We start from the raw sequence: 12718 nt of genomic DNA, 5'->3' as shown, positions 1-12718 counted from the left end.
CTTCTGCCTGTTCGGTGTTGCCTGGAGGGATATTTTACCATATGGCTGAGCTTTCCATACCTTAAGGTTTCAGGTGCTTTCATTCCTGTTGTACGTTACAAAGGTGTTAACCTTCAACAGGTGGGACACATTGGCACCTTCCAAACTGAGACAGAGGACTCACATAGTCTATCTGCCATACTTTCCCAGGTCCTGTTCCTGTGTACAGTTGCCCATGGGATTCTTAGATAGGGGCAAATGCTTGGGCTGCTAGCACAAGTCACAGTTGGCAACCACTGTTGGTACCTCCTGCCCCCACAGAGGGCGGTTGTATACAAAAGTCATTTCAGTTCCATTGGGAAAGCCACACCACCAAACCCTTACGCACTGCCTGAGAATCAGTGTATGTGTTCAATAAACCATTAATGCTGCTGTTAGCTTGCATACTAGCTAGACTTATCCTTTCTAGCTCGAGTCAGAGTCTTTGGATTGGTGGCTACTGCCTGCCACACCCTTTCATTCCTTTGGTATCGGGCAGCCCCATCAGTGAATCAAAATTGCAGAGGCACTCTTTTCCCTGCTTTTTCCTGTTGCCACAAACTCCAAACAGCCATCTTCTCATTTGCAGACACTTATAACTCAAAAGGCTGTGCAGCTACAACAGATTTAGCCTCAGATAACACTTTCCGTTGCTGCTTCCCATTATTCCTTTGTTCACAAATCCCATTTTAGGGGTATATGTATAAATGAGGTAAACCTGTGCCCTGGATTCAAGAGCTAAACATTTTGCATCAAAGGAATGCCAAATTAATGTAATCAGTGGCCATTATTGGGTATCCTAATGTACAGAAAAGAAGCAATACACCCACATTCTTGCTGTACTAAACCACTCATTCAATGATGAATTGGTACTGGGAGACAGTCTCCCTTTCTGACCCCATTTTTCATTTAAGGAGAACAGAATCTGCCAGCAAAAACAATATTGCGATTTTTGGTGTGCCGGAAGAAGAAGAAAAATGGGTGATCAGCATTAAATTCATCTTTGTATTGCTGGATCCGGTACCCTGGTACGTCTAGGGACTCTGCCCCTTCTTCAACGACTTCCAGAGAGACTTTGTGGATGACCTGAGACAAAACTACCCCTTTGGTCTCTGACATTTCAGAGAAATCCGACGCACTCTCATCAAACATGTTGGTCATGCCAAGACTTTCTAAAATTGGCTTGAAATCATATTCCCCATCCACTTTGAATTTGGAAGAAACACATTGACTTTCGTGTTTGCCATCATACTTGGATTTGTCCATTGTATTAGCTTCTCGGGGGTGAGTTCCTTCTCAAGTTAAAGACATAAGGCAAGAAAGTAAGTGAATTAGAGTGTCAGTGGTCACAGTGCTCTGTTAGCCAGCTAGCCCATTAGTTGCCACAATAAACTGCAACAGAGCTGTCTAATATCTTACAGATACATAGCTGAAACCATGTGCAGCAATGCTACAGCAGTTGCTTATGCAAGAGTACAAACATAAATCCTTCTTGCAATGCTGTCCACCCAGCACAACCCGCTTATGACACCATGTTGCACCCACCATCCTCAACTCAAAGTGCCATACAGCAAGGCATATCTATTTTCAGATTCTACAGAGATTAAAATAATCTCAGTCCAGAGGATCTTTACCCAATTCTCCCTTTTTCTTTGATGCTGCTTTGTTAGCAAACTGGCAATGAATGACAGCTATGGCCTATTGGAGGGAAAAGCAAAAACCAACCAACCAACAATAAGACAATGCAGGCCTAAGCATTTTTTGATAAAACAAAGTGACATTAAACCAATAAAATTCCAATTAAAACCAATTATAAAATGAAACCAGCAAATTTAATGCAGTCACTTACCAGCTTGCTTGAAAGTCACAACACCCTTTCCCCAGCTGGGTGGTGAGCCCAAGAGCCTGACACAGTTCTAGCTCTTTCCCCCCTTTCCAAGGTAGAGAAAGGGGAAAGGCTGCTGCGAAGGAAATTTCTGTGCTCTTTAAAATGAGGCTTTCTTTCTGTTCCCCCGCTCCCCCTCCCTTTCCTCCATTTTCTTCCACTTCCCCTTTTTCTCTGCTTCCAGCAAGCTTTTGTTAGAGACCTTAAAAAAAAGAAAAAGGAACAAGGGGGGGGGGGTTTCTCTCATATCCATAACAAATATCAATTAAGATACAAACAATTAATGTATTGCCGGAACCAAGTCAGTTAATTTGTGGCTTCATCCTAACTAACAAGAAACAGAGCAACCCAAAAGATTTCTGAAACCCTTTCACCAATCTCCCCAGCACATATCAAAAGGCAAGCATTTCTAATTACAGAAGTTATTATTGTTTAGTCCCTTCCAACTCCTCGCGATACCATGGACCAGGACACGCCAGGCACTCATGACCTTCATCAGCCTAATCAAACCCATGCCAACATCTCACCCTCTGTCGTCCTCTTCTCCTTGTGCCCTCAATCTTTCCCAACATCAGGGTCTCCTCCAGGGAGTCCTCTCCTCTCATGAGGTAGCCAAAGCACTGGAGCCTCAGCCTCAGGATCTGTCCTTCCAGTGATCAATCCAAGGCTTACCTCCCCCAGAATGGACAGGCTTGATCTTCTTGCAGTCCATAGGACTCTCGAGAGTCCTCTCCAGCACCATAATTCAATTACTTAGCAATAATTACCTGTAACCCACACCCTTTTACAACGTACCTTAACTCTCAGGATAGCAGGATTGCCTTTCAATGCAAATGCCTGGACTCGGGGCTACATTTGCTTTGTCCTTTGCCCCCCTTTTGCCAGGCTGAGAAGCATGAAATGCAAAATCTCTAAATCACTCACTTTCAAAGGCTAGGAGGATTACTTATTGGAGGGAAACAGAATAAAAGTCTGAAGACCACAGATGACAAAGTTAGGCAAAGAAGGGGAAGAAAAAGTTGTGGTTTCCCACAGCCCCCTCCAATCCAGTTGGAGAAAACACAAGCCTCGATGCAACACACTAAAAAGCGACCGTTTGCAAAAACACCCACACAGCCCTCTTTCTCTCAGCCTTTTTGCTAAAGAGGGAGAGAGAGGTTCACCCCTTAATCCATTGAATTTCAACACCAATTCCTCCAGAGAGAGCTACATAGGTAAAAAAGGAGAGTATAGGACTGTGCAGCTATATCTTCAAAAAAACCATGACTCTAAAGGACCCTAAAGGTCTTACGTTCTCTAAAACCCCTGTCTCTTCGCATAAATAAATAAATAAAACCAGAAAAGATGCAGTAACAAATAAGGAAGTACAAGGGAGTTGCCCCGCTGTGGTGCAACGACCAGAAATGAGAAAGGAACCAGCATAAAACAACAAGAAGGTGGGGGGAGGTTGCTACCCTGCAACCCTCACCATTACACACACAAAGATTGCTTCTGTCGATCCCAGCAATATTCAAAGCTTGAAACAAAAGAAACAAAGTCCCCCCTCTCCTTTCCTCAGGAGAAATCAACTGAAGAAGGATAGCTGGGGAAAACTTAACAAAATAAAGATTCTCTCCCCTGTCCCAGCCCTCTGGAACCCAGAGCCCTGGCCTTGACACATAACACAATTACACAGTTGTGTTAAAGCAGAGAGAAAACACAAAGAGATCCACACAATATCACATACACCTATATTTGGCCTGTGCTTCTGGATAACACAGCACTCTGCAACAACTCAAAAGATAACCTCAGCCATTATTTTGGAACCTATTTCCAATAGTACCGGTACCTTCAAATGGAGTATTTGCTGTAGAGCAATCCCAAACCCATTATGTCCCATGTAGTGCTTTTCACCAACCCTTTTTTTTTTTAGTGTTCTTTAGTCATCCACATTCATCACACAGCACTTCATTAATCACACACCACTTCATCACACAACTAAATTTCCCAATCATTCAGTCCTTTCACACCAAACCAAACGCTACCTACCTTTTTCCTTTTCCTCCTACCTATGCGCTGTTTTCATCAGTGGACCTCTTACCACTGATTACTGACACCGCAACCTATGCGTGTGGGTTCCCCAACGAACCTCTTATCATTGGGTACTGGCACCACGCTGGAGAGTGATCAGCTCTCCCATCTTCTCCCAATAGAGAAGGCTATTCCTTACCCTGCCGGCTCCTGTCTCCCTCTGTTCCTCTGTTCCTCGGTCCGTTGCCGTCTTCGTACAGGTTAAAGGGGGGGCCAAGGACACGTCCCAGTCTCCTCTGGCAAATCTGCCAGGCGGCCGCAGGAGAAGAAGGGCGGCTCCCAGGAACCCCCCCCCCTCTGTACGATAGGGCAAGGGGGCTGCCTCTGGTCAAAGAAGGCTAACCCTTCATCCGAGTCACGCTTGCACCAGGAAATGTTGCGCCCATGGCTATTATTGACCAAAAGGAAAGATTCCAAGCAGCTTTTCAGATAAAAGATTCCTTTTATTGTTTTTGTCATGACAAAAGCAATGATGCAGGTGGCTATTGCCCAAAAATCTGCATACCCCACAAACACATGCTGGGGTATTTTATACTCTTTACAAACTGCTAATAACCCAACCCCTAGCATTCCTTCTGGCCAATCAGGGTGGGGGATACACCTATCTGGCCATCTTACATGTTTCAAGCTGCTTTAGCCATCAGGAGGTGCTATATACTTATTCTAGCATTTAACTGCCTAGCCGTTGACCTTTGCCTGCACCTGCATCCTTATAATAGCTAAGGCTATTGCTGACGTCGGTCATGGGGTCAGTTCTGCGGTTAACTAGTCTACCGAAACTAGACAGAGGAAGTTTTGTGGTTAGCTACTTACTGGAATCTTGCTGAACTGCTGAACTGCTGAAACTGCTGATATGTCTTAAGAAGCTGCAATGTAAGGATGTTGGCTAGGGCAAAGTTAAATCGGTCAAAAGGGAATCTGAGCGAAGCTGTATCTAAAATGGGGTTTCTTTCTGGCTATCTCTTTATAGACCTGAGACCATGCCTTTCTGGTTATCCCCTTTATCCATTCTGTCCATACATATCTTGGTGCCTCAATCTAGCCCAACCTTCCACCCAGGCGTGGGGGGGTGGGTCACAAGGCAGGCATTTTGGAAACCGACATTAAAAAACTACAACTGCGGCTGGATGGGACCAAGAGAGAAAATTACATGTCCCAGGGTGCGACTGGGGCTGTTAGGACTGCACAGATATTCCCTGGATATAGAAAATAGAGCCAAGACATCGCTTCCCCCCCCCCCCACCACCACGAAAAGGACTCGTTTGGGATAAAACTACCCAAGGCGCCTTGGTTAGGACCTTTTGAGAGCGCTTTAAAAGGAAAAAGACTACGTTTCCCAGCATGCTTTGGGACACGCCTGGAAGCGGGAGTTAGTGGGGAGAAACTACATTTCCCAGGGTGCTTGGGGAGCTGAGATTCCCTGGCTGTGGGCGCGCCCTCCGCTTGGGCAGGTAAGTTGCAGGTGAGCGGGATGGGGCTTCCTGGATTTCCTCGGCGGAGCAGGTAGCAGCCGGAGGGGGAGAGGAAGGGAAGGGGAGGAGAGGAAAAGGAGGAGAGAGGAGGAAGCGGGAGAGAGGGAGGAGGAAGGAGGGAGGGGCAGGGGTCGTCGCACCTGCCTTTTACCTGTCCGCTGGTCTCCATCGCCCGCCCAGGTGCGCCGGCAGAGCCCCTCCCCGCCCTTGCGCGTCAGGATCCGAGCCATTTGCAGCGGAGCCTGGCCCCCGAGGGCGAGCGCACCCACCTGAGCCGGCCCTCGTCTAGCTCCCACCCACCCGCCTGCCCTTTTGCTGGCAAGCAGCCCAGGGGTGGCACCGCCCGCCAGCACCCTCCTCCTCCTCCTCCTGCGTCTCACCAGACACGGGAAGCACGTTCCCCCTTCTCCTCTATCACCGCCCAAAAAGATCCATGGGAAATGTAGTTTAGCCAGGTGCTGCGAACTGTAGTTCACCCCGGCTACAATTCCGAGAAGCCTAAATAAAGCGCAGCTCCCCGGGTTCTTTCTTTACGAATTAATCAAAACATTTTACAATGAGGCAAAACAAAGGCCCGCCATAGATCCACAGCGCGTGGTTCGACATGATGTCGGAACAGGAAGAGGGTCGGCTGAAAGTTGGGCCGGAAAGTAACAAAGTTGGTACTAGTCGGTACCAATTAAAGTCAAATGTTGGCAGCATAGTCCATCTATTGCAGAGGTCAGCAACCTTTTGCAGCCGGGGGCCGGTCCACCATCCCTCAGACCATGTGGGGGGCCGGACTGTTTTTTTTTTGGGGGGGGAATGAATGAATTCCTATGCCCCATAAATAACCCAGAGATGCATTTTAAATAAAAGGACTCATTCTACACATGTAAAAACACGCTGATTCCCAGACTTTCCGCGGGCCGGATAGAGAAGGCGATTGGGCCGGATTCAGCCCCCGGGCCTTAGTTTGCCTACCCCTGGTCTATTGCAATTGTAGCTCACCTCTTCCTTCCATGAACTCATGGTGGCCTATACAGGATTCTCTCCCCTCCTAATTTAATCTCCACAAGAACAGCAACCCTGCGAGGTACGTTAGGCTGAAGGAGACGGCCTCCCCACCCCCGCAAGGTCAGCACCCAGTGAGTCTCCCGGATGAGTAGGGTTTAGAACCTGGGTATCTCCCCCATGTCCTAGCCCAACACTCTAACCACTACACAGCACTGCCCACTTTTTGCAGTGTGCGCATGCTTTAAACCAGGCATAGGCAAACTCGGCCTGCCAGATGTTTTGGGACTACAACTCCCATCATCCCTGGCTAACAGGACCAGTGGTCGGGGATGATGGGAATTGTAGTCCCAAAACATCTGGAGGGCCGAGTTTGGGGGTGCCTGGATTAGATAGTGTTTCTAGGACGCCTCCTGATAGTTCTCTCCCAGGTGTGGACCTGGCTGCCAGCACAGCGATAGCAATGGTTTTTGGGGGACTACAATGCCCATCGTCCACAACCCTTGGCCACGCTGTCTGTGGATCATGGGAGTCGGAGTCGAACACATCCAGATAGTTGCCACAAACCTAGAATGGGCTGAGGGTCTTTCTGCCTCCTCCCCTGCCACCCCTGGCTGCAGAAGCAGGATCGTACCTCCTCATCAAGTCGTTTTTTTTTTCTTCCAATGAAGGTCGTGAGGAGATCATCCCCCCCTTTTCTCCCTCTCTCCCTCTCTCTGTTCACCCTCCTGGAAAGCTGGGGGATGGCATCCCCTTTCGGGGACCCCCCCAACCCCAAGCCGGCCCCTGCCAAGCCTCTCACAGACTTGGACTTCCGTTCCGGGGCACGCATCGAAGAGATCAACCAGCTCATCCAAGAATACGAGGCCAGGGACCCAGGCGTTCGGGACGCCCCGGAACTGCACCGTGCAAAGGATAAGATTTTCTCTCTGCTGGGTGAGTGGCTGGACCCTGGGAAGGTGGAAAGGTGTTTGGGAGGGGGGGACAGAGGCAGACGGTCTTGCATTGGGGGAGAAGCGGGGAGGACTCTGGTTGGGGCCGGTCAGCCTGGGAAGGGAGCCCATGCAGGGGAAGGAAAACTCTGATCCTAAACCTCTGTTGCCTTGTGGGATATCTTCGGGAGAAAAAGACTCAGGGGTAAACCCTACACAAATAATAATAATAATAATAATAATAATAATAATAATAATAATAATAATGTATTTATACCCCACCCATCTGGCTGGGTTTCTCCAGCCACTCTGAGCGGCTCCCAACAGAATATTAATAACAGTAATGAAAAAGCGATCAAACATCAAACATTAAAAACATCCCTGAACAGATGTCGTCTAAAAGTCAAATACTTTTTTATTTCCTTGACATCTGAAGGCAGGGAGTTCCACAGGGCGGGTGCCACCACCGAAAAGGCCCTCTGCCTGGTTCCCTGTAACCTCACTTCTCGCAGGGAGGAAATCGCCAGAAGGCCCTCGGAGCTGGACCTCAGTGTCCAGGCTGAACGATGGGGGTGGAGACGCTCCTTCAGGTCTACTGGGCATTTGAGGCCGTTTAGGGCTTTCAAGGTCAACACCAACACTTTGAATTGTGGTCAGAAACATCCTGGGAGCCAATGCAGGTCTTTCAGGTGTTATATGGTCTCCCAGTCCCCAGTCTAGCTGCCGCATTCTGGATTAGTTGCAGTTTCCGGGTCCCCTTCAAAGGTAGCCCCATGCAGAGCGCGTTGCAGTAGTCCAAGCGGGAGATAACCAGAGCATGCACCACTCTGGCGAGACGGTCTGCGGGCAGGGAGGGTCTCATCCTGCGTACCAGATGGAGCTGGTAGTGGAGTGGAATTCCTGGGATGGTTGGAAGGCGCCTTGTACGCCTCCTTCTGGCAACTCCTGCAGCCAAGCTGGTGCCAAACATCTTGTTCTGCTTTCCTTTGGACCATGTCAGCGAGACCGGGTGGGGGGGTTCTTGTCGTTTGGGCAGCCCTCGACACCCCCCACCCACTCTCTAGGCTTGTGCCCCAGGGAAGTCACTTCGGAGCTGCTAACAAAGTGGTTTGACTTCACCCCCAGAGGCACACTCCATTGTCAGTTTGACACCCCCCAGAGGCGCACTCCATTGTTGGTTTGACTTTCCCCCCAGAGGCACACTCCATTGCTAGTTTGACTTCACCCCCAGAGGCACACTCCATTGTCGGTTTGACACCCCCCCAGAGGCGCACTCCATTGTTGGTTTGACTTTCCCCCCAGAGGCACACTCCATTGCTGGTTTGACTTCACCCCCAGAGGCGCACTCCATTGTCAGTTTGACACCCCCCCCAGAGGCGCACTCCATTGTCGGTTTGACTTTCCCCCCAGAGGCGCACTCCATTGTCAGTTTGATTCCCCCCCAGAGGCGCACTCCATTGTCAGTTTGACACCCCCCAGAGGCGCACTCCATTGTCGATTTGATTTCCCCCCTTGGAGGCGCACTCCCATTGTTGGTTTGACTTTCCCCCAGAGGCACACTCCATTGTCGGTTTGACTCCCCCCCCCAGGTGAACTCCATTGCTGGTTTGACTTCACCCCCAGAGGCACACTCCATTGTTGGTTTGACTTCCCCCCCCTTGGAGGCGCACTCCATTGCCGGTTTGACTTTACCCATGGAGGCACACTCCATTGTCTCTCGAGACAGACGAATGCCAACAGCAAAAGCTGACCACAGCCTCCTTGGACACTATCTGTGGGGGTCTTTCCAGGCAGAGGGAGAATCATTTGCTAAGGGAGGGCTGGGCAAACCAGCCCCCCCCCCCAAATTAGGGGGTTAAACAGGGGTCTCAAGTCCCCTGTTTCTTTTTTCCTCCCGCCAGGTCAGGTCCAGAAATCCGAGGGGAAGCTTCCTCCCATCAACCGCTACTTGATCCTCTCCGGCGGAGCCCAGAAGGGCACCATCCACGCAGACCCAGGCACCCTCCGCCCTCTTTCCGCCGGGGGCGACTACGACGCCGACTTCACCCTCCTGGTGCCCGTCCTCAGCGCAGCCGGGGTCCCCGTCTCCTTGGACATGAAGCAGAGCCCCCCGGGCCACGCGCAGATCAGCCTCCGGCCCTTCGGCCCCGAGACGCTCACCCGCTGGTCGGACTGTTGCTTGGGAGACGATGCCCACTTGTCGTCCGATCTGGTTTGCGAGTGGCTCTCGCGCTCCTTCCCCGCCGCCGAGGACGTGAGGGTCGAGCGGCGCGGCTGCGTCACCTCCCTGATCGTCCGCGTCGGGCTGCGCCGCGTCCTCTACGACGTCGTCCCGGTTGTCGCCTTCAAGGGCTGGCCGGAAGTTGCCCAGCCGTGGCTGGCGCAGGCCCATTTCTGGGACGGCAAGATGACGGACGGGGAAGCCGCCGGGAGCTTTTACCTCCTGCCGTCCTCGTCCTGCGGCGCCTGGCGCCTGGCCTTTTCGGCCAGCGAGCTGCACCTGCGCAGGATCCTGCCCCTGCCCCTTCTCCGGGCCCTCCGGGCCGCCATGGCGATGCTGGGCTGCGACCTGTGCGGAGGCCTGGGGCCGTACCACCTCTTCACCTTGGCGCTGTGGTCGTGCGAGCGGCTGCCGTCCAGCTACCTCGGCCGGGAGGAGAACGCGGCGCACGCCTTGCTGGGCCTCTTGGACGACCTCTCCTCCGCCTTGGTGCACCGGCGCCTCCCCAGCTACTTCCTGCCGCAGTGGAACCTTCTGGAAGGGCTGCCTCGGCCGGCCGTGGAGGGCCTGGCTCGGGAGGTCGCCTGGGTGAGGGCCGACCCTTGCCGGTTCCTCCGGCGAGCCGTGGAGGGCGCCAAGGAAGCCAAGCGGTTGGCCAAGGCCTTCAGGGAGCGGGGCGTCCCTCCCGCAGTGCCGTGACTCGTTCCACGGAACAGGCACAGTGGCTTGAGGTAGAAAAATGGTGCCAACGAGGGCCGCCCATTTATGGCCCCTTTCAGCAATCATGGCTTCCCCCCCCAAAGGATTCTGGGAGCTGTCTGCTATTATTAGTGCCCTCGCAGAGCTACAATCGCTGAAGGGGTTCAACGAACCATCTCTCTTCTTTGGGAATCGTAGCTCCGGGGTGGGAATGCGGGGGTCTCCAAGTAACTCTTGAAACCCGCAAGCAGTCCTTCTTTCCTAAAAAAATAAATAAAAATGTTTAGGGGTACAGTCATACCTTGGGTTGCCTTCGCTGCAGGTTGCGTTTGTCGTGGGATACAAACGTGCCGAACCCGGAAGGACCGGAACGGGTTACACCCGGGTTCGGCGCTTCGTGCATGCGCAAAAGCGCTGAATTGTACCGCGCACATGCGCAGATACGACGCTTCAGGTTGTGGACCTTTCAGGTTGCGAACGGGGCTCCGGAACGGATCCCGTTCACAACCAGAGGTACCAATGTATTCTCATTTTGACTCAAGAAAACCACCATTTATTGTTCAAATCAGGGAAAATAAATAGAGCAAATGGACAAAAGCCTGCTATCGGGGGACAGCAACGGAACTGACGATTCACCACGCTAGAGAAGAAAGTAATTTTTTAAAAAACACATTGTTTCTTCTCCCATTAGATTCACAAAATGTTTAGGGGTATGCGTACCCCCAGAAAAAAAGCCCTGCAAATAACAAACTTCAGCTCCCAGAATTCTTTGGGGGGAACCCCGGCAGTTTCATTGTGGCCAAGGAGAGGTTCCCGAATTCTCAGCCATGGCTCCCCTCGCCCAAGAATCCCGGGAACTGTAGTTTGCTGAGTGTTGTCCGAAGATTCCCCCCCTAATTCCTCTCGGAGATCTACGGTCCTCAAAATGGTTAAACAATCAATACCTCTTCCGGGGACCTCTGGGACTCGTAGCTCTGTGACGGGAATACAGGGGTCTCCTAACAACTCTCGGCGCCCTTAACAAACTACAGCTCCCGGGATTCTTGTCGGAGGTGGGCGGAGCCAGGACGGTTAAGGCGGTATAAGAGAGCTTGGAAGATAACGGCACAGGCGGGGCCCCAAACGAAGCTGAACGGCTGAATTATTGCAACCAAGAGAGCCCGCCCTTTCCCCACATCTGTGGGGTCCTGAACTACAACTCCCCCTCCCCCAGCCCTGGCAAGCACGCCCAGTGGTCGGGGATGACGGGAGACGTATGCCTGGCGTGCTAAAAGCTTCCCCAGATTAAGAGGAAGGGGTAGAGCCCCACAGCCTTTAATTGTGCCTTAAACTGATTTCCAAAAAAAAAACTGATCCGATGCGCCTGGAGCGCTCCTCTTGCTTTTGGGTATGCAACTTCAGGCCGCTGTTCAACCGGTGTAGCGTCTTGCCAAAGAGAAAGGCCGCAGGGCGACTCAGTGGCGGTGTCGGAAATTCTCTGCTGAGCTCTGTCTTCCCTATTGATGCCAGGGGATTCCTTGCATGGGACGCGGGGACGGGACGCTGCCATTGGACCGTCGATGCCCCTGACCTCTGCCTAAGCGCTAAAACATTTAACAAATCAACGCCCGTTTCTTTGGGGTTGGGTAACAGCCTCGGGTAGGAGACCCTAACCGTCAAGGATTTCCCTCAAACAGCTCTCCCCCACCCACCCCGCAACCTGGCGACCTCTGGGCGTGCTTTGCACTACAATTCCCATCAGCTGGCGCAGGAAGATGGTGTTGGTGGGTTATGGGAACTGTAGTCCGAAACAGATTGATTTGCACCTGGCTGGCGAAGGCTGCCCTATAACTCTCATAATCCCTGACCACTGGGCATGCTGGTCAAGGCGGCTGCGAGTTGGGAGCCTAGGCGCCGTGTCGCTATCCCTGCGGCAATCGCGTTTTCAGAGAAGGGCCGTCGTTTGCAGAGGATCGATTGATTAGTTATGTTTACTCACTCGGGAGAGTCTACTCTTGAGTAAAACAACCGGACAACCTGTTCACATGTATTTGTAAGGCCAAACCTTTCGGTCAGATTTGGCGCCGACGTCTTTGTCTCTTGAAATCGTACATCTGAAATAGATACCGAAGGACAATAATGAGATTTTTCATAATAAGTGGAATGTGCTTCGTAGTGCTTGGGAGAGAGATTGTCTCTTATATTCTGCGGCGATCGTTGTTTGCGAGGTGAATAAAGATTTAAATGCAATAAAGGACTTTGCCATTTGAGCAGGGCAGAAGAGGCGTAGAAATGGCTATATCAGCCTCTGCCAACCTGTTTGGCACTACAATTCCCACCAGCTGCACCCAGCCAGATGGGAGTTGTAGACACAAACAGTTCCTTTTTTGGGGGTGGGGGACAACAACCAAGTCTTAAATATACACAGAGGCGTTTGAACATTGCCGCT

The 12718-nt window shown here is 51.4% G+C and overlaps 1 protein-coding gene across 1 annotated transcript; it reads left to right on the top strand.

Moving 5' to 3' along the window:
• Window positions 1-7134: 7134 nt before the first annotated feature.
• TMEM102 (transmembrane protein 102) lies at window positions 7135-10290 on the top strand. Its single transcript, XM_033170242.1, has 2 exons — window positions 7135-7374; window positions 9272-10290. Exons 1-2 carry the CDS (start codon window positions 7182-7184, stop codon window positions 10288-10290), a joined length of 1212 nt encoding a protein of 403 aa, XP_033026133.1. The 5' UTR covers window positions 7135-7181.
• Window positions 10291-12718: the final 2428 nt, after the last annotated feature.

Source organism: Lacerta agilis, chromosome 14 (genome assembly GCF_009819535.1).
Source record: "Lacerta agilis isolate rLacAgi1 chromosome 14, rLacAgi1.pri, whole genome shotgun sequence".
NCBI classification, from domain to species: Eukaryota; Metazoa; Chordata; class Lepidosauria; order Squamata; family Lacertidae; genus Lacerta; species Lacerta agilis.
The sequence above is the reverse complement of the archived record's forward strand: the minus strand, read 5'-3'. Positions and strand labels throughout refer to the sequence as shown.